This window comes from Mobula birostris, chromosome 30 (genome assembly GCF_030028105.1).
Source record: "Mobula birostris isolate sMobBir1 chromosome 30, sMobBir1.hap1, whole genome shotgun sequence".
Taxonomy (NCBI): domain Eukaryota; kingdom Metazoa; phylum Chordata; class Chondrichthyes; order Myliobatiformes; family Myliobatidae; genus Mobula; species Mobula birostris.
This window is the reverse complement of record NC_092399.1, coordinates 21178498-21202727: the sequence shown is the minus strand read 5'-3', so window position 1 is coordinate 21202727 and position 24230 is coordinate 21178498. Positions and strand designations below refer to the sequence as shown.

The 24230-nt window shown below is 41.0% G+C and overlaps 1 protein-coding gene across 1 annotated transcript in view; it reads left to right on the top strand.

The window, feature by feature from the left end:
• The first annotated feature begins 11061 nt into the window (after positions 1–11061).
• The window catches only part of csmd2 (CUB and Sushi multiple domains 2), a 689393-nt gene continuing 676224 nt past the window's right edge, over positions 11062–24230 (top strand). The window contains exon 1 of the mRNA XM_072247323.1: positions 11062–11174. Within this exon, the coding sequence (XP_072103424.1) occupies positions 11072–11174 (103 nt within the window). The 5' untranslated portion in view covers positions 11062–11071. The remainder of the gene's footprint in view (positions 11175–24230) is intronic.

The window sequence follows — 24230 nt, the reverse complement described above, 5'->3', positions numbered from 1 at the left end:
CACCTTTTAAATACAATGCCCAGAAGAAAGTAATGGCAAATGACTTCTGGAGAAAAATTTGCCAGGAACAATCATGGTCATAGACTGTGATCACCCACGTCATATGACACGACACATAACGACGATGATTTGTTGAGGCAGGGATAAAATCCTGCATTTTGTCAGTGAGCTAATCAGAGCCTCTGAAGGAGTCTGCTGGATCTTTGTTGGATTTGTCTAGTGGTATAGACATTGTTGACTCTCTGTTCTATTAATAGGGAATCAAATCTGGACGGTAAATATTGCTCTGTTGGCAGCATACATATCCCACCGGCAAATTATCGCCGAGATTGATGAAATATATCTGTATCTGGATTGCTGCCTTATTCTGTCGTTCTTGACACTTCTTGTATTGCTATCCCATTCAACTTTGTTTTAATACCAAAACAACATAATATTGCAGACTAACATAATGCAGTAATGATTCCTGTAGATTTTATGTAATCAGTCATGGGATGAGGAAATCACTGACTGAGCCGGCATTTATTTAACTGTAGCTAAAGTGTAATACTTGTTACGATATTTTAGAGGGAAAGCAAGAGTTCAGCACTCTGCTGTGGAGCTGGGGTCACATCCATCTATGATATACATCCACCTACGAAGATCTTGGATGTGACACAAAACTCATGACTTTTTTTTGGCAAAAGTGATCACTTACTTCTGGGATTTGGATTATCTGCAGCAGACATCTCAAGACATTGGGAAAATAGTACCAACACAGTGTTTTCAAAATCTTTATAGGCTCTATAACTAATTCTTAGACTGCTTAGGGTGTAATAGCTCTCAAATTCCCAATCATATCCTTGTAACCTATTCTCACAGATGTGATTCAACCACCCTTCTCCCATCCACCTACACAAGGGACAAGTTTACAGTTGTCAGTTACCTTGACAGCCAACAAATCCTTGGGATGTGGGAAGAAAACAGAGCATGCAGAAGAAAATAATCAGTTTCAGGAAAAATGTGCAAATTTCACACAAATAGCACAAGTATTTCGAATTGAGCACGGATCCCTGGAACTGTAAATAGCTTTGCATTCAGATGAATTAATGGCAACATTTTCTCCCAACATTCCCAGTATTGAAGCTCCAGCTGGACTTAGCCAGTTGGTAGTGTTCGATAGGCTAAGTTGTTATGGGTGGTCAACACAAGACTATCGATACACACATTCTATTCTGAGCAGTGTTTCAGAAATGGATTAGCAGGTAAACAAAGAAGATGCCAGGAGGTACTTAAAGCCTACGTAGAAAAATTCAAAATTCCGCATACTTCTTGGATTACTATCTGCTGACCACTTTCAGCATAGGAATGGAGCATTCAGGATTGTATTGTGAATCTCAATATTGTTCACTGCGCTCAGAGAGAAAGCTGGAAAATGTGGTGGAGCAAGTTAACCTCATAAACCAACCAACTACCAGTCCTCTTCTGTGGCAGAGTTTACATAGCTCCACGACTGACAAGTTATCTTTAGTCCTGAGGGCTGCCTGGGAAGAAATGGAATTTCAACAAGAACTAAGAGGGAAAAAAAAGCACATGTATACAAATAAAGGGCCAAGCGAGGAGGATTTTTAGGTGAGAACATAACATGGGTAGTTGGGAAGAGAAGCAAGTGACAAAGGCAGTTGAATTGAACTTCTAGGCTTTAGTAACAAGGGTGTGTTCAGGTTCCCCTATTTGTTGTAGGTAGAAGTGCAAGAAGCAGAGGAAGGGATGTTGTTGATGGAACACATTTAGTCCAGTGATGTCAGGTAAATTTACAAATAATCTTACCTGGCTAATTTTGGTCACCTTCAACAGAAGTGAACAAGGGCAGGGTCGGCACCAGGATGCAAACAAGTAAAGATTGCAACTGGAAATTCTGATATCAGAAAAGGAGAAAATAGTTTAATTCAAAATAACATGGCTAGTAGAACAATTCTTAACCAACTCAACTGAAAGAAAGAAAATTCCATTATGGATGGAAATTACAATGGACATTTACAAAATGGAGAAGATAACAGCATCTGTTAATCATAAGTTGGAACAATTTTATTCATACTGGAAAAAAATAGCTTAACTACATAACACCTCATAGGCCTGATTTTATTCTCACAAGTCAATGAATACGTTGTAAAAAAAAAGATCACTCCCTACTATGTACATAGCTTTCTTCTTTCGATTGTTCTTTCTTTCCTCTCCTTTCTGTAAGTGTATACCTCAGATAAATATCATGTGGAGATTTGTGACAAATATGATTATATGATATATATGTACAGTATCTGAAATACATCTTATGGAAATGTTTGATGGTGAAATTCAATAAAAAATAAATTACAAAAAGAAAGAGTTGTAGAGAACTTGTCAGTGAATGGAAAGGATAAGATCATAGTCAGGAGAAAGTACTGCACACTTCCACAAACACAAGAGATTCTGTAGATGCTGAAATCTTGACTAACCTGTTTGAACAAGTCAGACATCAGGTATGGAGTGAAATGAATAGTTGACGTTTCAGGACAAGACCCTTCATCAGGACTGGAATTCTACTTCTGCCCCCTTATTTCCAGTCTTAATGAAAGGCCTTTACCTGAAATGATGACTTTTTATTCCTCTCCACAATAAGCACTTGCAAATGATTTGGTAATCTCTATTTAAAAAGTGCAACTCTGCAAGGTATTTTTTGCTGTCAGTTTAGATCTATCTCTGTGGATGTATTTCCTTGTGACGCACAGAGAAACAATTCTTGATATGTAATCTTTTAGGCCTCTCTGTCAGGATGTCTCTGAAGATGGATATAATGGATTTACTTGACAGTCAGTGCTGCTTTGAGATTGACTGGTTGCTTCTGCTGGAGAGTAAGTGCAGTTCATTTAAGTTTCTTCCAACAGTTCACTTCTGAGGACAGTCTGGCCACTTTTATTAATGTAATTTCACTGACAGGTACATCCTAATTCTAACCGTTACTCAGCAGTGCACAGATGCTTGTCTGTTCTTCTGCTGAGCATTATATACCCTGATCTTGATGCCCAAAGGCAATTATTTCGCTATTATCAGAGTTATTTATCATTCAGAGATTGCACTTGCTTAGCCAGCACTCTGTTAAATGGATTGAATCCCAAGGACACAAAGGAAGTGTCTGATCTTTATCAGGTTCTACACGCTGGGAAGAAGAAAGGGCCACTCAGAGCCCAGGAAGGCCTTTTAAGGGAAAGCTGGAAACTAGACTGTAATTCTAAATTCCATTCTGGTGGTCAAGAAGCAGAGTGGGCAGAGGAAATAGGGGCATCTTTTCTGTCTCCAGACCAGCTTTTCCACTGCAGTGAGATTGTCGATCATTTAGTTCACGGAGCAAGTTGCTTCTCTGTTTGTGCTCCTAGGGCACAGTTTTCCATTGGCTGTCAGAATATTGCTGAGTTCCAGAGCAGCACAGTGACTTTCCCATGTTGTACAGTATGGTGCCTGCACTGATGCAAAGGATTGGAAAGTCAGTGAGGTCATGGCCCACGATGTCAAATCTACAGTAAAAGTTGACGTTTTAAAATCCTTCAGGACCTGCTAAACATCAAAGTGATTAGTTTTAATCTTTTCTTATTACACCCACACACACACAAATTAAAAACATTTAAAGTAACTTAAGCCAAATAAAGAAGAAAAAATACTTTGTTTTACTCCTGGCCCTTGATTGCCAAGTTGTGTTTTCTTTATTTCAGCCTTTCTTATGGATTTCAAATAGTTTCTACCATAAAAATTTTTTAAAATATTCTTTGTACATAACCCATTTTTTATCTACATGGAATGGTTTTAAATCTTTCTGATTATCAATTATAAAAGTCAATGGCCGAAGCAATCTATCAAAAAGCCCAGCAGTTCATGTAAGGTAACACTTCAGGATCCTAATTCTAAGACTCAGTCTCCACTCATGGACTCCTCCACTTTACAGGATGTTTATAGCCACTGGACTTGCAAGACGTCTGAACATGTGGACCCACAAGTAATAAGTGCAGCAGTGACATCGATGTTCGGGGTGTGGTGGGAGTTCATGGACAGAGGACACAGGAGTTGAGCAAGAGGAGCAGGCTGGATCTAATACAATATGGCTCAATATATAATTTTTAAAATGAACGTTCCAGTTCTTCTATGGATTGGTTGAAGATAAATTTGTTAGTATTAGGCTATTAATTTAACATGCAAGTTAAGAAATGGTTGATACCAGAAGCAATAAAAGGTTCCCCATCAAATTTCCCCTTTTGCTACTTTGCTGTGCAACTGTCTCGAGAGCTAGTGGACAGCAGTTTTGAGCTTCATGCTAGTTACCCAACTGCAGAGAGATTCCTATTTCTAATTCAGTGCAGCAACTAACATCATGAATTAAAGGGATCCAATTGAAGAGAAAAAAAAATAACTGTTGCCGATAAATCCAATAAGGAAATGAGAAGAGACCTTTTCATCTTGTCTTTGGCAAGTCTGTAGAAAATGTCACTATGGGAGGTAGTGCAGATGAATCACGTCAATTTACCCTAAAAGAAATTAAGGAGCACAAGAGGGTGAACTGAAGGTGAAGAGAGGTTGGTTGATGCTTCAATGGTGTTTAAACTCCAATTTATGCTAAATATACCCTAGAATACTTTACTTTGTAATAGTCTCTTAGTGGATTGAAAGTGAAGGAGCTGGTTGTGCTTGCTGTCTGACCTATCGTTAATGTGCTGGAGATTCCTTGAAGGTAAATATTTTCAGACTGATGTCAGAATCTAGGAGCAGAACCAGTTGTTGAAATAGCTGCTAATCCTACACCTCACCTCAGTATGTTTCCAAAATGCTTCGCAAATCACTACATACTTTTAAGGCAGCAAAATAAAGACGTGTAACCGTGTGACCATCGGATCTTATTCAGTATCGTTAAAAGTGTACTTAGGCAGGCATCCGGGTAATGCTAGAATAGTTGACTGTGCCTTTTAGGGAGATGGTGATGTCATTACGCACGCGCGGGATAGTGGGAATAGTACTTTCTGCTGAAGACGTGGTAAGGCATTGGAATTGGGTTCTTCCCAGAGTGTGCTGGACATGGTGAGCATTAATTGACAATATCCATGTGAATTTGTTTATACTTGTTGGTGGATTGAGAAGATTGGTAATTTGACATGTTTTATATGTGGATGCTTTAGATTTCCATGAGTGAAGAACTCAATGCTGGATTGCGTGACTTGGGCAAAGTTCCTCACCAGTCAAGTAGGATTGCCACTACCGTATTTATACTGTATTAGTACCGTATTAGTTCTGGTATTTTTTATACTGCATACAGAATTCTGTTCATACACAAGGGTGTGGATTGAAAGTTAAACTGAGATTGTATCGCCAAGAACTGGTTGTAAATTCGTTCGTTTTGTTTCGTAACCCTCTTCTGGCACTTAAACATCTATAACAGATAAAGGAATTAAAACCCCAAAAAGTCTTTGTTGTCCTGAGTGTGTACTTTTTCCCTAGGCTACACATGTAATTCGCAGTATTGGAGTCAGAGACATTGGAAACAGGGCTGAAGATATGATGTTCCAAATTTTGTTTGAAGTGACAAATTTTAATAAGGGATTTAAAGAAGAATGTTCGATGCAGAGAGAAAATTCCAGTGTTTGGCAGTTCATTGGCAAAGGGCACAGCATCTAATGCTGGGGCCCAGGGACTGAGTGGGTGCACAAGGGGCTTGAGGCTAATATAGGTGAGATGAAGGAATGTGACATTTGAATAAAAGGCGTTGGGAAATAAGTGTGCCTCGGATAATGAGTAAGATTAAGAGTGAGTGACTGAATATAGGCTACAGAGATCTGCATGAAAATAAGTTAATTGAGGTTTGAAGATTGGAAGCCGCCATATAAATGTTCAAATGGTCTCTGTGGTGTTGACAAAAGGCAAGATTGTTGGGGGTCTCAATAATAAGTGCTCTGAATCGATGGTAACCATGCAGTAGAAACAGGTGTTCTTCCTTTGGAAGGAGGTTCAATACGTAGTCAACTTAGAATATCTGATTGATCCCACAATGACCGACTCAGTAGATGAAATTCATTGCGATGGTGTGACCTGGTATCTAGGGCAGGCATTCATCGTTTTAATTTCACCAATGCTTAAACGACTGAATTTATGGTTCACCCAATCAAGCAGGAGGAGGACCATCCAGGAATGATCTGCAGAGGGTCCTGAAGACAACAGAGCAGCAGGGAAGAAAAAACCAGTGTTGGAGATGCTCAGGATAGATTAGTGTGAGGACAGCAAGAGCCTGTTCACAGTGGAGGAGAGGCTTTATATCAGAATGGTATGGCTGATTAGTTGTAGTCTGTAGGGAACTAGGAGATAATGCCTAAATATCAACATTATGGATGTTATCATTCCAGCCTCGGCTTCTGGAGGGTAATGAATGGGCGGAATATGTGAAGTAAGCCTAAATATTAACCAGAGTAGGAAAAGTACATGCAGATTTTAGCCCAGATTATTCCTGATTTCAGGGAAAGATTACTTCGTTAAATATTTATCTGCTAGCTGGAACATTTACAAATGTGACAGATGGAATTTAATGCAGATAAGTGCAAGGTGCCGCACTTCAGTAGGATCAACCAGGGTAGGTCTTACACAGTGAATGGTAGGGCGCTGAGGAGTGCTGTAAAACAAAGGGATCTGGTCCATAATTCATTGAAAGTGGTGTCACAGTTAGATAGATTGTAAAGAAAGCTCTTGGCACATCTGCCTTCATAAATCAAAGTACTGAGTATAGGAGATGGGATGTTATGTTGAAGTTATACAAGACACCAGTGAGGCCTAATTTGGAGTATTGCATGCAGTTTTGGCCACATACCTGCAGGAAAGAAGTAAATGAAAATTTACAAAGATGTTGCTGGGTTTGGAGGACCTGGGTTATAAGGAAAAATTGAATAGTTTAGGACTTTATTCCTTGGGATGTTCAAAAGTGAGAGGACATTTGATACAGGTATGCAAAATAATGAAAGGTATAGATAAAGTAAATGCAGGCAGGCTTTTTGCACTGAGATTGGGTGGGACTTCAACCAGAGGTTATGGGTTAAGGGTGAAAGGTGAAAAGTTTAAAGTGAACATGAGGGGAAACTTCACTTAGAGGGTCATGGGTGTGGAATGAGCTGGCAGCGCAAATGGTGTATGCAAGCTCGATTTCAACACTTAAGAGACGTTATGTACATGTATGGTAGGGATATGGAGGGCTATGGTCTGGGGGCAGGATGATGGGAGTAGGCAGTTTAAATGATTCGGTATGGATATAATGGGCCGAAGGGCCTGTTTTTTCCCTGTACTTTTCTATGTCTCTACCACTCTATGACATGACAGTGCATGCCATGATAGAACCCTGCAAGAGCAGTGTTGTGTTTTGTTTAAATTGGCTGTCTTCATTTCAGAAGAATGTGATTCTCTTTGAACTGTGCCATGGAATTTGAATGATCTGAAACAGCAGCCTTGGTATAACATCTCATCTGAAGGGTTGTTTCTTTTTCAGTAATAACATTTGACTTATTACTGAGTTCTGGAAAAGAACTGAAAAGGCCCACAACTGAGCTACTGAGATTTAAAAAAATCTACTTCATGTTGCAAATTACTATTTGCATTCCCCTTTACCCCACCTGAAAACAGTGGTTGTCAGTGGCAGTATTTGACTGAATATGACATGACTACTACAGACAAAGATATGAAACACTATTGTCAATGACAGTAACCACTGCATTTGTGACAGTATTTCACATTCTCAGTGAGTTATAAAATCTGGGCATAAGTTAAGTGTGGTAAGCTTATTGCAATTGTTTTTGCACACTCTGCAGAATGCTATATTAAATTCTATATTTTGGGTAGAACTTTATGTGTACTTCCCAAACCATCCAAAATGTTGTGATTTCCTCCGAGAGCCAAGATTAGAACCAATTATAGACAGGAAACATCTGGAAATTACATCTTTGACTTCATTAAATGATTGCAATTAGTCTATGGAGCTAAAATGCTGTCACTGCAGCAAGCAAAAGCCATGTTTAATCAGGTGGTAACTTTATTAGCAGCACCTGTACACCTGCGTGTTAATGAAAATATCTATTCAGCCAGTCATGTGGAAACAACTCCATGCATAAAAGCATGCAGGCATAGTCAAGAGGTTCAGTTTTTGATCAGACCAAATGTAAGAATAGGGAAGAAATGTGATCTAAGTGATGTTGACTCTACCAGATGGGGCGGTTTCACTATCTCAGAAATTGCTGATCTCCTGGGATTTTCACACACAACAGTCTCTAGAATTTGCAGAGAAAGGTACGAAAGACAAAAAAGAAACATCCAATGAGCACTTTGTGCTCAGAGGTCAGAGGAGACTGGTTCAAGCTGACAGAGGTCAGAGGAGACCGGTTCAAGCTGACAGGAAGGTGATGGGAACTCTAAGAAGAGTATCTTTGAATGCACAACACTTCAAACTCTGAACTGGAAGAGCTGCTGCAGCAGAAGACCTCACTGGGTTTTCTCCTTTACCCAATAAATTGGCCACTGAATTTATCATTCTTCCTTTTAGCTCTTCGTCTGGTTATTTCTTGATCTTAGATCAGGGGGCACAGAGGCTAGCAAATTATATGAGTCATTCTCCTACATTTTTAAATGCCAATCAGAAACTGGGATCAGAGTACTCCAAAGGAGAAATAGGCCACCTAGTTTTTTTTACAAAGAGAAAGGAAGGTTAGGAATGTATTGATTTATTTTCAAATGTTGTGATTTTGTAATTTTGGAATTGTGGGACTGAATCTAAGGGCTTCAAAGAAAATTGGTGTTAGATGTGTTGCCTGTGTACTTTTTTAATTAACTTAAGTTTTGTTTAAAATGGGCGGGAGGAGAAGATGGCGACACGACGTAGTGCGCGCAGCTCTCCGGTGAAATGATATCATATTTGTAAGTAAGACACTGTGCACTATTCTGATTTGATGGAGACAGACGTGAGAAGTGCAGAGGAACATCTGGAGAAATTTCTGAAATGCCTGGTTCACTGCCGCTGTTACTGTGCGATCGAGAATCTCCGGAGGGAAGGCCCCAAAATCCACGGCTTTGCCTGCTGCTGGCGACCGAGGCTGGGGTCGAAGCATTCGGCAGAGATGGTGCTCGGTACTTGGTGTCGGAGGGCTGATCGGAGCTCGAAATTTCAGATGACTCAGAGTCGGACTGTGGTCGGGCATGACAGGGAGAGTTTTCTTCCTTCTCCCATCTGCGTGAGATGTGGGACTTTCGAGAGACTTTGAACTTTTTTACTGTGCCCATGGCCTGTTCTACATCAACTTATGGTATTGTTGCACTGTTGTAACTATATGTTATAATTATGTGGCTTTTGTTAGTTTTTCAGTCTTGGTCTTTCCTGTGTTTTGTGATATCACACCGGAGGAATATTGTATCATTTCTTAATGCATGCATTACTAAATGACAATAAAAGAGGTCTATGTGTCCTCATAATCTAATAATAATCTAAAATTGCTATTGTTGAACTGTCCAGAACATACCACTGATTGACACCAACTTCTCCAAACAGCTTCTGACATGCAACAAAAATCAAAAGTTGAGAGAATTTTTAAAAAGTGCCTAGATCCTAAGCTGGCAACTTTGTTACTTGAGCTCATCAAAATGATGAGTAAATGTTAGTTAATTTGATTTTCCCTTCAGTGGTTAATAAACTAAACCAGCATTTATACCATTGTACCATCAAACTTGGAAGTGCTCGAAAAAAAATATTGGCAGATTTGATTCTGGGAAACATATTCATTTTTTTTTCACCTCTGATTCTTGTTGATGGTCTCAAGAAGATGGGGTAAGTTGATGTCAATCAATTATGCCTTCTGAGCAATTCAGCAGAAGAAGTTCAAGCCCTGTAAAGTCAAGATTGAAACCGCCGTAAGTCATTCCACTATTGATGTCTACTGGCCAGCAGAAATGGAGGATCCCAATTTCTTCTGTCTGAATTGGGTCACAAGGGTGAAATGACAATCACCTAAGAGATTTATCCTGGCCTTTTACTATTCCTCTGCCTTTTTTGTTGGTGGCAACAAGCATTCAGTGTAAGATGTTGAGTGTTTCAACTGTAATCAATTGTAAAAAACAATTATGAATTAAAGTGTTTTTCCTCACATAATAACTTCCCCTTGATCTCCCAGGTCAATCCTTGTGAAAAGTTGAAGGCTTAGGTTTTTTCAACAAAGGATTATGGGGCAGGTATTACTGGTAGTTATGTGTGGCATTAATAATGAGTGGGGACAGCATTAGTGACATTAATATTGGCTAATGGGATACGATGAATTAACTCTAAAATTATAAGTATGCTTCTCCTGCAGTTATATACTCGAGTGCCTATGAATCAAACTGGTGATCATTCCAAAGAACCCTGATTTAGTCAATGTAAATCTGTCCTTATTTGTGACTGCAAGGACAAATAATGCTGTGGGAACTGATCAAAATCATGATAATAGCTCACCATTGTGCTTCCAGCAGCTGAAATAATAATTAATGTCCTTGGCAAATTATTTTTTTGGGTAAATTGTTGGGAGGACAGCTTAGATAGAAAAGTTTATCTTTGCTGAAAGACTATACAGACAGAAAAGGTTTCATACTATTAATCATCTCTGGTTTGTGTTTGAGCTGCCAACTCCAATCACATAGGTTGCTTTCTTGTCCTGAAGGCACCATATTTTTGACAAAAAAATGAGGGGGGAAAACTGCTTGTACTCCACTGAGCTGTTTTAAAATTAATATTCAAATCTAATTAACAAAATAGCACGGTTGAGATTTCACAGGAGAAATAAGAACAATACATCCACAGTAATTGTGAAGTAATGTTTACTTGCTTGAAATGTTGTACCTGACTTGATTAAGTTGTCTGGAGTAAAATCTCTGTGTGAAATGTGAAGATAATGCAATATTTTTAAGCCTTTGAATGCCAGATGGTTGCAACAACCAGCTGACCCCTAAGGATGAAATTCAAGTACATTTTCCCTTGAGCTTTACTGAATTTCATGAACTTCTTTTTTGCAGGTTGACTGGAATGAATCTACCTTCTCCTGTTATCAGTAGCAAAAACTGGCTCCGACTTCACTTCACATCAGACGGTAATCACAAGCAGAAAGGGTTTAGTGCTCAGTACCAAGGTAAGAGCTTATGCCTATTTACACAGACCTCAAATGAAATGTAGTTTCAAGCAAATCGTATTTTTGATCAAAAACTTCAAAAAAAAATGCAGTTGCAAGAACTCTGGAACAAGAATAGAATATGTGTAAATATTCAAAAAGTCAGACATCAGCAATGAATAAGGAAGTAGAACCAACATCTCACATTGATTATCTTTAATCAGAATTGAGAGATTAAAAAAAAACATGTTGGGTTGCTCTCCGACCTTGGCAATTTACTTACAAATGTTTCGTCACCATAAGAGACATCGTCAGTGCGCTGTTGATTGTGGTGTGTCCTCAATCACATCGCATCTGTAGTTGTGAACTTCCCATGATTCAGGACATTTACAAGGACAGGTGTGGAAAAAGGGCCCGTAGGATCATTGCGGACCCAAGCCACAGACTGGGGACACAATCTATTCCAGTTGCTACTATTCGAGAAGTGGTACTGCAGCATAAAAGCCAGGACCAACAGGCTCCGGGACAGCTTCTTCCACCAGGCCATCAGACTGATGAACTCACACTGATTTGAGTGTACTCTATATTACATTGACTGTTCTATTTATTATAAATTATTATAAATTACTATGATTGCACTTCGCACATTTAGATGGAGAAGTAAAGATTTTTAGTCCTCATATATGTGAAGGACTAAAAAATAAAGTCAATTCAATTCCTCCGAATGGTTGACCTTTATATATTTTTCAAACCAACCATCGACCACCCGAGCTACACACCTTCCCAATTATTTCCAAATAAACACGTTATAAAGAGAAGGCAAATATGAATTGCTCCTTTAGTGAGAAGGAGCATTAGTAACCCAGTCAGTGGGTATGGGAGGAGTTGAAAAGGGTACAATGATATTGGAAGGGGGGTGGTTGTTGATGGAAGTACTGAGAATGAAGAAAGGTTGCCATGTTGCTTTTGACAAAAGTTAAAGAATACAACAGCGGTTCACCAGGATATTGCCTAAATGGAGTATTTCAGTGTTCAAAGTAAAATTTATTAAAATTTTCAAAGTAAATTTATTATCAAGGTACAGATATATCACCATATACAACCCTGAGATTAATTTTCTTGCAGACATTCAAGTTAATACAACGAAACAAAAAAAAAACAAAATAATAAGCAATAAATATTGAGAACATGAGATCATGAAGAGTCCTTAAACATGAACCCATAGTTCGTAGGAACAGTTTATTGTTGGGGTAAATGAAGTTGAGTGAAGTTATCCTCTCTGGTTTAAGAGCCTGATGGTTGTGGGATAATAACTGTTGCTCTAAGACCACTTATTTTCTATGGAGCACAGATAGCTGAGGATAACCTGATTAAAATATTAAACTATAAAACCATAAGACATATGAGCAGAATTAGGCTATTGAGCCCATAAAGTCTGCTCTACCATTTAATCATGGCTGAACCTTTTTTCTTCCTACTCAGCCCTACTCCCCGGCCGCCTCCTCGTAACCTTTGGTGCCGTGCCCAATCAGAACATATCAATCTCTGCCTTAAATACACCCAATGATCTGGCCTCCCTGTGGTAACAAATTCCACAAATTTAACACCGTATGGCTAAAGAGATATCTCTGCATCTCTGTTTTAAATGGACACCCCTCAGTCCTGAGGCTGTGCCCTCTTGTCTTAGACTCCCCCACTGTCAGAAATATCCTTTCTACATCGACTCTGTCTTGGACTTTCAACATTTGAAAGGTTTCAATAAAATCTCCCCTCATCCTTCTAAATTCCAGTGAGTACCAGCCTAGAGATATCAAACGTTCCTCATATGATAATCTTTTCATTCCTGGAATCATCCTTGTGAACCTCATCTGAACCGTCTGTAATGCCAGTACATCTTCTCTAAGGTAAGGAGCCTAAAACTGCTCACAGTACTCAAGGCGAGGCCTCACCAATGCCCTATAAAGCCTCAACATCACAGTACTGCTCTTATCTTGAAATGTATGCTAACATTGCATTTGCATTCCTCACCACCAACTCAACTTGCAAGTTAACCTTTAGGGTATTATGCACAAGCTCTCCCAAGTCCCCTTGCATCTTAGATTTTTGAATTTTATCCCTGTTTAGAAAATACTTTGTACATTAATTTCTTCTACCAAAGTGCATGACCATGCATTTTTCAACATTGTATTTCATTTACCATTTTATTGCCCAATCTCCTAATCTGTCTAAATCCTTCCACATCCTAACTATTTCCTCAACACTACCTGCCCCTCCATCAATCTTCAATCATCTGCAAACTTGTCAACAAATCCATCTATTCCTTCATCTAAGTTATTGATATAGAGCATACAAAAAAGACGGTCCCAACACCAATCCCTGTGGAGCACCACTAGACACTGGCAGACAACCAGAAAAGGATCCTTTTATTCCCACTCACTGCCTCCAAACAATCAACTGATGTTCTAACCATGCTAGTAACTTTCCTGTAATACCATGTGCTCTTAACTTGGTAAGCAGCCTCATGTGTAGCACCTTGTTAAGGGCTTCTTGAAAATCCAAATATACAACAATCACTCCATCCCCTTTATCAACCCTACTTGTAATTTTGAAAATCCAAATATACAACAATCACTGCATCCCCTTTATCAACCCTACTTGTAATTCCAACAGATTTATCAGGAAAAAATTCCCTTAAAGAAACCATGCTGACTTTGTCCTTCCTTGTCCTATGTCACCATGTACTCCATAACCTCATCCTTAACAATTAACTCCAACATCTTCCCAACCACTGAAGTCAGGCTAGCTGGTCTGTAATTTCCTTTCTTCTGCCTCCCTCTTTTCTTAAAGAGTGGAGTGACATTTTCAATTTTCCAGTCCTCTGGTACCATGCCAGAATTCAATGATTCTTGAAAGATCATTACTAATGCCTCCACAATCTCTACTGCTACCTCTTTCAGAACCCTAGGTTGCAGTTCATCTGGTCTGGGTTACTTATGCACCCTTAGGTCTTTCAACTTTTTGAGCACCTTCTCTCTCTTTAAAGCAACTGCACTCATTTCTCTTCCCTCAAACCCTTCAACATCTGGCACACTACCACTGTCTTCCACAGTCAAGGCTGATGCAAAATATTCATTTCGTTCACCTGCAATCTCCTTGTCCCCATTATTATTTTTCCGGCCTCATTTTCCAGCGGTCTATATCCACTATCATCCCTCATTTATTTTTTATATACCTGAAAAAGCTTTTTCTATCCACCTTGATATTGTTGCTAGCTTGCACCTTTTCATCTTTTCCCTCCTAATGATTCATTTATACTTACTGACTTACTTTATACTTTATTGTCGCCAAACAATTGGTACTAGAATGTACAATCATCATAGCGATATTTGATTCTGTGCTTCACACTCCCTGGATTACAAATATTAAATATTAACAATAGTTAAAATTAGTAAATATTAAAAATTTAAATTATAAATCATAAATAGAAAATAGAAAAATGGGAAGTAAGGTAGTGCAAAAAAACCGAGAAGCAGTTCCGGATATTTGACCCAGATCCAGGTCAGGATCCGTTCAGCAGTGTTTTCACAGTTGGAAAGAAGCTGTTCCCAAATCTGGCCATATGAGTCTTCAAGCTTCTGAACCTTCTCCCGGAGGGAAGAGGGACGAAAAGTGTGTTGGCTGGGTGGGTCGTGTCCTTGATTATCCTGGCAGCACTGCTCCGACAGCGTGCGGTATAAAGTGAGTCCACGGACGGAAGATTGGTTTGTGTGATGTGCTGCACCGTGTTCACGATCTTCTGCAGCTTCTTTCGGTCTTGCACAGGACAACTTCCACACCAGGTTGTGATGCACCCTAGAAGAATGCTTTCTACAGTGCATCTATGAAAATTAGTGAGGGTTTTAGTGGACAGGCCAAATTTCTTTAGTTTTCTCTGGAAGTAAAGGCGCTGGTGGGCCTTCTTGGCAGTGAACTCTGCTTGGTTGGACCAAGTCAGATCATTTGTGATATGACCCTGAGGAACTTAAATCTTTTGACCTGTTCCACTTGCGCACCACCGATGTAGATTGGGTTGTGCGGTCCGCTACTCCTTCTGAAGTCAACAACCAATTCCTTCGTCTTGTTGACGTTGAGGGATAGGTTATTGTCTTTGCACCATGCCACCAGGTTCTTAATTTCCTCTCTGTACTCAAACTCGTCATTATCCGAGATACGGCCTACAATTGTTGTGTCATCAGCAAACTTATATATTGAGTTTGATGGAAACTTGGCTACACAATCATGGCTGTACAGTGAGTACAGCAGGGGGCTGAGTACACAGCCTTGTGGGGCACTGGTGCTCAGAGTGATTGTAGTGGAGAGCTTGTCCCCTATTTTTACAGCCTGGGTCCTGTCTGTGAGGAAGTTGAAGATCCAGCTGCAGATCTGAGTGCTAAGGCCCAGGTTCCAGAGCTTAGGAATCAGTTTATTTGGAATGATGGTATTAAAGGCAGAGGTGTAGTCAATGAAAAAGAGCCTTACGTGTGCGTCTTTATTCTCCCGGTGTTCTAAGGAAGAACGTAGGACTGGAGAGATGGCATCTGCCATTGACCTCTTGCTCCGGTAGGTGAATTGCAAAGCATCGAGGTTGACCAGTAGGCTGTGGTTGATGTGTGCCATAACCAATCTCTCGAAGCACTTCATAGCAATTGATGTCAGAGCCACAGGTCGATAGTCATTCAGGCATGTCACCTTGCTCTTCTTCGGCACTGGGATTATCGTTGTCTTCTTAAAACACGAGGCGATCTTAGACTGAAGCAAGGAGCAGTTGAAGATGTCAGCAAACACTCCAGCTAGCTCGCTTGCACAGGCCCGGAGAACCCGTCCTGGGACGCCATCTGGGCCTGTCGCCTTCCTTGGATTTATCTTCAAGAAGGCCCTTCTAATGTCCTCCTCGGTGATGATGAATCTCGATGCCACCAGGTCTGGTTCATCCGGAGGGAGCAGGACGCTCCTCTTCTGTTTGAATCTTGTGTAGAATACGTTAAGTTCTTTAGGAAGAGAAGCGCCACAGTTATTGATATAACTGCCTTTTCTTTGTGCCCAGTGATCTCATTTAGACCCTGCCATAGTCTACTGGCATCCCTTTGGTTAGCCTAGGCTTCCAACTTGACTCGATGTTGCCTCTTGGCGCCCTTAATAGCTTTCTGGAGTTCACGCCTGGATTCCGTGTAGCGACTGGTATCCCCGGACCTAAAAGCCACAGCTCTAGCCTTTAAAAGGGACTTGACCTCATAATTCATCCAGGTTTCCAGTTAAGGAATACCTGGATCGTCTTGCGAGACACACAGTCCTCCGTGCATTTCCAAATAAAGTCCGTGACAGCTGAGGCATACTCATCGAGGATAGCTGCCGAGTCCTTGAATACTAACCAGTCCATCGATTCAAAGCAGTCACAGAGGACCTCATCCGTTTCCTTCGTCCAACGCGACACTACTTTTGACACCGTGACCTCCCGCTTCAGTTTCTGTTTGTAAGCTGGGAAGAGGAGTACGGCCTGATGGTCTGATTTACCGAAGTGAGGTTGTGGGACGGAACAGTAGGCATCCTTGACTGCTGTGTTGCTGTGGTCAAGTATATTTGGGCCTCTAGTGGGGCAGGAGACATGTTGGTATAACGTTGGCAGCACATTTCTGAGGTTGGCCTGGTTAAAGTCCCCGGCTGTAATGAGCAAAGCCCCCGGATACCTGGTCTCAAGTTCACTTATGTTGGCATACAGTATGTTCAGAGCACACTCCACGTCTGCCTGGGGGGGAATGTAGACCACTGTCAGTATGACCGAGCTGAATTACCGTGGCAGATAGTAGGAACAACACTTCACTGACAGGTGTTCCAGGTCCGGGCTGCAGGAGCTTGTCAGTGCCACTGTGTCCGAGCACCACGCAGTGTTGATCAGTAGGCAGACACCACCTCCCCTCGTCTTGCCCAAAGATGCCGTGCAGTCCATCCAATGGATCAAAAATCCCTCCAGTCAGATGGCACAGTCGGGGGTGGCAGGGGAGAGCCAGGTCTCGGTGAAACAGAATACACAGCAGTTCTGCATCTCCCTGCAGTAGGTGAGTCTCCCTTTAAGATCATCCACCTTGCTCTCTGTAGGTTTTTAAAACCCCCCCGGTCCTCTATCTTTCTGTTATTTTTTTCTTTGCTGTATGCCCTCTTTAATATTAGCTCTGACTTGCCTCATCAGCCGTGGTTGTACTGTTTTGCCATTTGAGTATTTCTTTGTTTTTGGGATACATGTATCCTGTACCATCCTCATTCTTTTCCCAGAAACTCATGCCATTGCTACTTTGCTGTCAGCCTTACCAGCATCTCCCTCCAATTTACTTTGGCCAGCTCCTCTCTCGTACCATTGTAATTTCCTTTGTAACATAGAAATACTGTTACATCAGACCTGATATTCTCCCTATCAAATTTCAAGTTGAACTCAATCATATTGTGATCACTGCCTCCTAAAAGTTCCTTTACCTTAAACCCCCTAATCACCTCCAGTTCATTACATAACAACCAATCCAGTATAGCTGATCCCCTAGTAGGCTCCCTGACAAACTGCTCTAAAAAGCCATCTCATTGGCATTCAACAAATTCAATCCCTTGGGATCCATTACCCACCTGATTTTCCCAAGCTACCTGCATGTTAAAATCTCCTATGACTATCATAACATTGTCCTTTTGACAAACATTTTCTATTTCCCATTGTAATCGCTAGTCCACATCCCAGCTACTGTTTGGATGCCTGTATATAACTGCATCATGGTCTTCTTACTCTTGCAGTTTCTTAACAACACACAAGGATTCACCATCCTCTGATCCTATGTAACACCTTTCTAATGACTTGATACCATTCTTTACCAGCAAAGCCACACCACCCTCTCTGTTTACCTCCCTATCCCTCTGATTGAATGCATAACCTTGGATGTTCAGCTCCCAACTAGAACCATCCTTCAGTCATAATTCAGTAATGGCCACAACTTCATACCGGACAATCTGTAAAAGTGCAAGAAGATCATCCATGCACTGAGATATAACACCTTGATTCTGCATCCCTAATGCACTGATACTCACCCTGCTGGCTGCAATTTTGTCCTATCATTAGCTTGCCCTTCCGGACAGCCTGACTGCATGCTATCTTTGTATTTTTACCATCCATCCTATCCTGAGACACTTCACTCCAGTTCCTATCCCCTTGCCAAACTAGTTTAAACCCTCCCAACAGATTTAGCAAACCTGCCCACGAGAATATTGGCCCCGCCTTGAGCTGAGCTGCAGCCAGTCCCTTTTGTACAAGTCACACCTCCCCCAGAAGAGATCCCAATGATCCAAGATCCTGAAGTCCTGCCTCCTATATCAGCTTCTCAGCCACATATTTATCCGGCAAATCAACCTGTTTCTACCCTCACTGGCGTGTGGCACAGTTAACAATGCAGAAATTACTACCTCAGTTTTCTGCTTAGCTCTCTGTGTTCTCTCTTCAGGACCTTGTTGCTCTTCCTTGCTATGTCATTGGTACCGAAATGTACCAAGACAGCTGTCTGCTCTCCCTCCCTCTCCAAAATGCCGTTGACATAATCCGAGACATCTCTGACCCTGGAAACTGGAGACAATATACCATCCGGATGTCCCGTTCATGTCCACAGAATCCCCTATATGTTCCTCTGACTGTTGAGTACCCTATCACTACTGCTCCCTTCTTCTCCCTTTTTCCCTTCCACACCATAGACCCATGCTCAGCGACAGTAACTTGGTCTTTGTAATATTTCCCTGGGAGTTTATCCCCCACAACAGTATGCAAAACAGTATACTCATTATTGAGGGGAATGGCCACAGGGTTGCTCTGCCCTAACTGCCTATTTGCCTTTCCATTTCTTCTCCTGACAGTCACCCAGCTACCCGCCTCCCACAGCTTAGGAGTGACTACTTCCCTGTAATTCCGAATGATGATCTCCTCACTCTCCCATACAACCCAAACGTCGTCCAGCAGCTGCTCCAGATCCCTAACACGGTCTTCAAGGAGCTGTAGCTGAATGCACTTCACTCAGGCTACGTCCACACTACGCCGGATAATTTTGAAAATTAAGCTTTTTCTCTTCGTTTTGACCTTCCGTCCACACTGAAACAGCGTTTTCATCCCCCGAAAACAGAGATTTTCAAAAACACTCTCCAGAGTGTGTAAATTTGAAAACGATTGTTTCGCATTGTAGTGTGGACGGGGTAAATGGAGAGATTTAAAAACGTTGTCATGACAACACCACAACAACAATGCTTCTTCTGCTTCTGCTTGGTACTGTGCAAGCACTGCCGGATGGGGCTGTTCTTGGTTTTTGGTTCTTGGTTCTTGATCCTCCAAAATATTCCGCATGGAATTTAAACTGGAGGTGGGTTTCAGGTTGGTTCCCTCAGTTTCTCTGTTTGCATCCTCTGTTCTTCTGCCAGTACCCTCCAGTCTCCCAGTCTCCGGTGGTCGTACCCTCGATCTCCTGTACCCCAGGGTCTCCAAGCCAGCACTGTCGCTGTTATAACGCGCAGTCGGTGTGAATGGCGTGAGAGTTAATTTGTAAAGTGAGCTTTCTTGACTAGATCCCCTAAATTGATTTGATTGATTCTACCTTTAAAAATATTAATGTCAGAAATACTGCGCAGGTCTGGCGGCAGAATATTCCACTCTCTTGGTTCTTGGTTCTTGGTTCTTGGTTCTTGATCCGCATGGAATTTAAACTGGAGGTGGCGGAGGGTGGGCTTAAGAAGGAGATTTTTGAAGAAGAAAAGCTGCCTTAAATTTAATTGGGTTTGGTTGTATGACTGTGTTCGTATTAAGATCATTCCATGCTTTAATTGTGTGGGGGAAAAATGAATTGCTGTACTCATCTGACTTGGTAGTTAGTATTTCAAATTGAGTTGAGTGCCCTGTTCTGCTCCTAATAGGCTTGGGTTTGATGTGGGATTGGTAGTCTATGTCGAGTTGACCATTTAACATTTTGTAATTGTTGATCTTGTTGATCTTGGGTAGAGGACGGCTTCATGCATGTGTTGTTTACTTTATTGTCTACGTTAATAGTTTGTTTGGAATTAAACATCTCCACTGCTTTGCTGACTTTGTAGTCGTTTTTAACTCGCAGAAACAGCTCGACTTCATTGTCTGTCTAAATGAAGAAGTCCGGTCTGATTTTCCCAGCGGAGGTTTTCTTTGTATTCCTCGAAGACCTTGTTGAAAACTTTCTTCCCCTGTTGTTGTTGGTACTCTAGTTTTTGACCAATGGAAATAGCACAACGCCACCATGGAAACATAAATATGATACTGTTTCCTCTTCGCTTGTTTTCTGTAGCTGTGTCTGCGCATGCCCAGTAGGAGTAGATTCGCCCAAATATCCATTTTAGTGTAGACAGAGATATTTTGAAAAGTGCCTAGTGTGGACACCTGTCGTTTTTACTTGAAACCGGCGTTTTCAAAATTATCCAGTCTAGTGTGGGTGTAGCCTCAGATTTAGTTCCCTGGGAGCCTCTGGGTCTTCCAGGACTCCAACCTCCAGCATGACGAACACACAACGGCCATTTAAACTACACTAAGTAGGGAAAAAATGCAACTTAACAGAAACTTAGCAGGAGCCAATGCCCTTTCCAAGCCGAAACCTTCTTTGAGCCAAAGCCTGACACTCCCACTCTCACCACTGGCCTACTCCAACAATGGTGACTCCGCCTATCCCTTCTGTACTTTTATTTACTCCTCTCTGCGCTGCTCGCGCTGCTGACTGGGCTGCTGGAATGACACTGAACACCCGGGAAGCTCTCCTTTTAAGTGAGCGAGAAACCTCCTCACTCGCTGCTCCCGCCATTGATTGGGCCGCCGGAAACAATGGCAGTGTTAAGGAAATGGCGAGAAACTTTTCCTTCAGTGGAAGTGTTGATGACCAAATGGCATAGTTTAAGGTAGGAGATTATGAGGAAGTTTGTGGAAGAAATATTTCACCCTAGCAGCAGTTGAAACCTGGAGTCACTGGCTGAAGGGTGAGATGAACAATAGCCACATCATGACATAGAAGGTAGAGGACTAGAAGTTGGAAAATTGGATTAGTATACGTCAATATTTGATGGCTAGTAATGACATGATTGACTCAAAGGCCTCTTTCCATATTATATGACTCTTTGATCATATTTTCCAGGATTTCATCTTGGACCGGAAAGGTGTGATAGAGTACAGTAAGGGCAAGTGTGGAACATTTGTGTTGCGTGTGTGAAACAGCACTTTCTTATTTTATTAAGTGAATGCGTTGACAATAACATGGAATTTAACCTCTGAACAATACATACAAAATGCTGAGGAAACTCAGCAGGACAGGCAGCCTCTATGGAGTGGAAGGAACAGTTGATGCTTTAGGCTGGGACCCTTCACCAGGGCTGCAGGTGGTATTTTTCCTGAAGTTCTAAAACTCATGAGTCACAAATTTATAACCTCACTTCCCCACATCTTGAAAGAGGAAAACATGGCAGAAGATCTCAGGGATAATGAAATTCAGACCATCATAAAGGAAAAGGACTGCTCTGATTGTGGTAACTTTGAAGGAGACTGCCTACATTCTGCAACCCTAACGCTAATGCAACATAGACGGTCATTGCCAGGGTCCTCCTTGACTGACTTCCTCCAAAAAAAAATTAGGACATGGGAGCTGGGCAGTTAAATTTCAGAATTAGTACCTTAATAATTCCATTGGAACCTCGCCACAGCAGCTGGAGAATTTGCATATGAATAAACACATTTGGAAGTTAGCAATTTATGTTTAATGGTAACTATGCAATCACTAGAAACCATGAAACCCCATTTGCTTCATTAACATCCTTGAGGGAAAGAAATCCATCATCTTTACTTCTCCTCACCGGTTTGAGACTGGTTTGTGAAATGGTTGAGCAAGATCCTTAGGTCAGAGTCTATCAGCGATATACACCAAGTGCTTGGCTTTATAGCTCCAAATGTCTATGAATAAATATAAGCCAAACCACAGAATAAATTTTTGACCATTTAAAAGGCTAAAAGTTAGATTTCATCACAACATGCCACATAATCTTCCCATTGTACTTGATTAGTCAGGCTTCAACATTCCCCTGTGAATTTTAGAGAAGCTGAAGAAAACCTCACTGAGGGAAAGAATTCAGTTCAAAGTTGCTGGTGAACACAGCAGGCCAGGCAGCATCTCTAGGAAGAGGTACAGTCGACGTTTCAGGCCGAGACCTTTCGTCAGGACTAACTGAAGGAAGAGTTAGTAAGAGATTTGAAATCTCTTACTACCTTTCAAGTCTCTTACTAGCTCTTCCTTCAGTTAGTCCTGACGAAGGGTCTCAGCCTGAAACGTCGACTGTACCTCTTCCTAGAGATGCTGCCTGGCCTACTGCGTTCACCAGCAACTTTGATGTGTGTTGCTTGAATTTCCAGCATCTGTAGAATTCCTCGTGAAAGAATTCAGTGCTGCTTTAACTACATTCTCAAAACAAAACAACAAGCAAGCCTCTACCACAACGGCTAATCAGACTGAAGCACAAATTGCTAATATTTCTGCCTCAGAATTCAGTTAGAGTGAGTGAATGATTCAATTGGATAAATATAAAGAAACAAATTCCTCTGGTGGGCGTCATCGAAAAGATCAGATTCTGAGAATTAGATTTCTTAAAGTAATAATAGAAGATGATATGATGTGCTTGAACAAATGTTTATCAGCTTTCATTTCTTTGTTTTGCTTTGGTTGCAGAGTCTCCATAATTGATTACAGTCAAAAGGCATAGAAACAGATCATTCATCTCTTTCAGCTGAATCTCTAATTCAATTAGACCACAGCTGCCTTGGACATCACTCCATTGGCCTGACCTTGTTTCCTATCACAGTCATAGTCATACTTTATTGATCCCGGGGGAAATTGGTTTTTGTTACAGTTGCACCATAAATAATAAATAGTAACCCCTTTAGACAACAAAAGTAAATTTGGATCAGAATGGGAAAACAAAAATTGACCGCCTAATATCTCTCAGTTTTTTAGTTCAGACAGAATTCAGGATTTTCCTCACCTTTTATGTCAAAATTTGAGACCATATCTAATTCTTAGATTCTGATCTTTTCGATGACACCTTCAGAAGAATTTATTTCTCTATATTTATCCAATTGCATTATTCACTCACTCTAACAAAATTCTGGTGCAGGAGCTTTGATAATTTGTGCTTCAGACTGATGACAGCCGTGATAAAGTCTTATTTGATTTTTTTTTTTGGAGATTTCAGTTAAAGCTGCACTGAATTCCTTTCATACACAAGAAAATCTGCAAATGCTGGAAATCCAATGCTGCCTGACCTACTGAATTCTTCCAGCATTGTGTGTGCGTTGCACAGAATTCTTTTCCTCAGTAAGGCTTTTGTCAGCTTCTCTATAATTCACAGGGGAATGTTGAAACCCAACTGAGCAAGTGCAATTGAAAAATTATGTGAAGGAGTGCAATGGAATCAAACTTCTAGCTTTATAATAACCACAAATGTGTGGCTTGGCTGGTATTAGAGCGACTGTTTGGAAGCCATGCTTGTTGTGATCAGTCCCTATTAGAGGGTGACAATAGCAAGCTGTAGTTCAAATGGTTAGCACAATTAAGCTGAATCAATTCAGATTTAGTTGTACAGTGTGTTATTATTTTTCATGCTGTTTGATTGATATTGTCATCTGGTGTCATCTATTGTCAGTGATGAATTATCACTGCAGATAATATCAGCTGCAAGTTGAATACAGATGGCTGAAATGTGTGGGGCTTAGAAGCTCTGGGCAGAACCGGCAATGATAAAGCCATTTCTATTTCGACAGGTGAAATCTGCAGCTGATTTGAAATGCTAGGAAGCAGAAGGCTTAGCAAAGAAAGCACACATGACTTAGAGAGTCCTTATGATTGAGCAGAGATCCTTTTCTAATCCCAGCCACTGATTCCATCAGGCTGTAAGCCTATCAGGAAAAGAGACATGAGTATTATCTTCAGGTTTCTGGTGAAGTAGCTGATTGACTGTTCGTGGACTGGAGGAGGA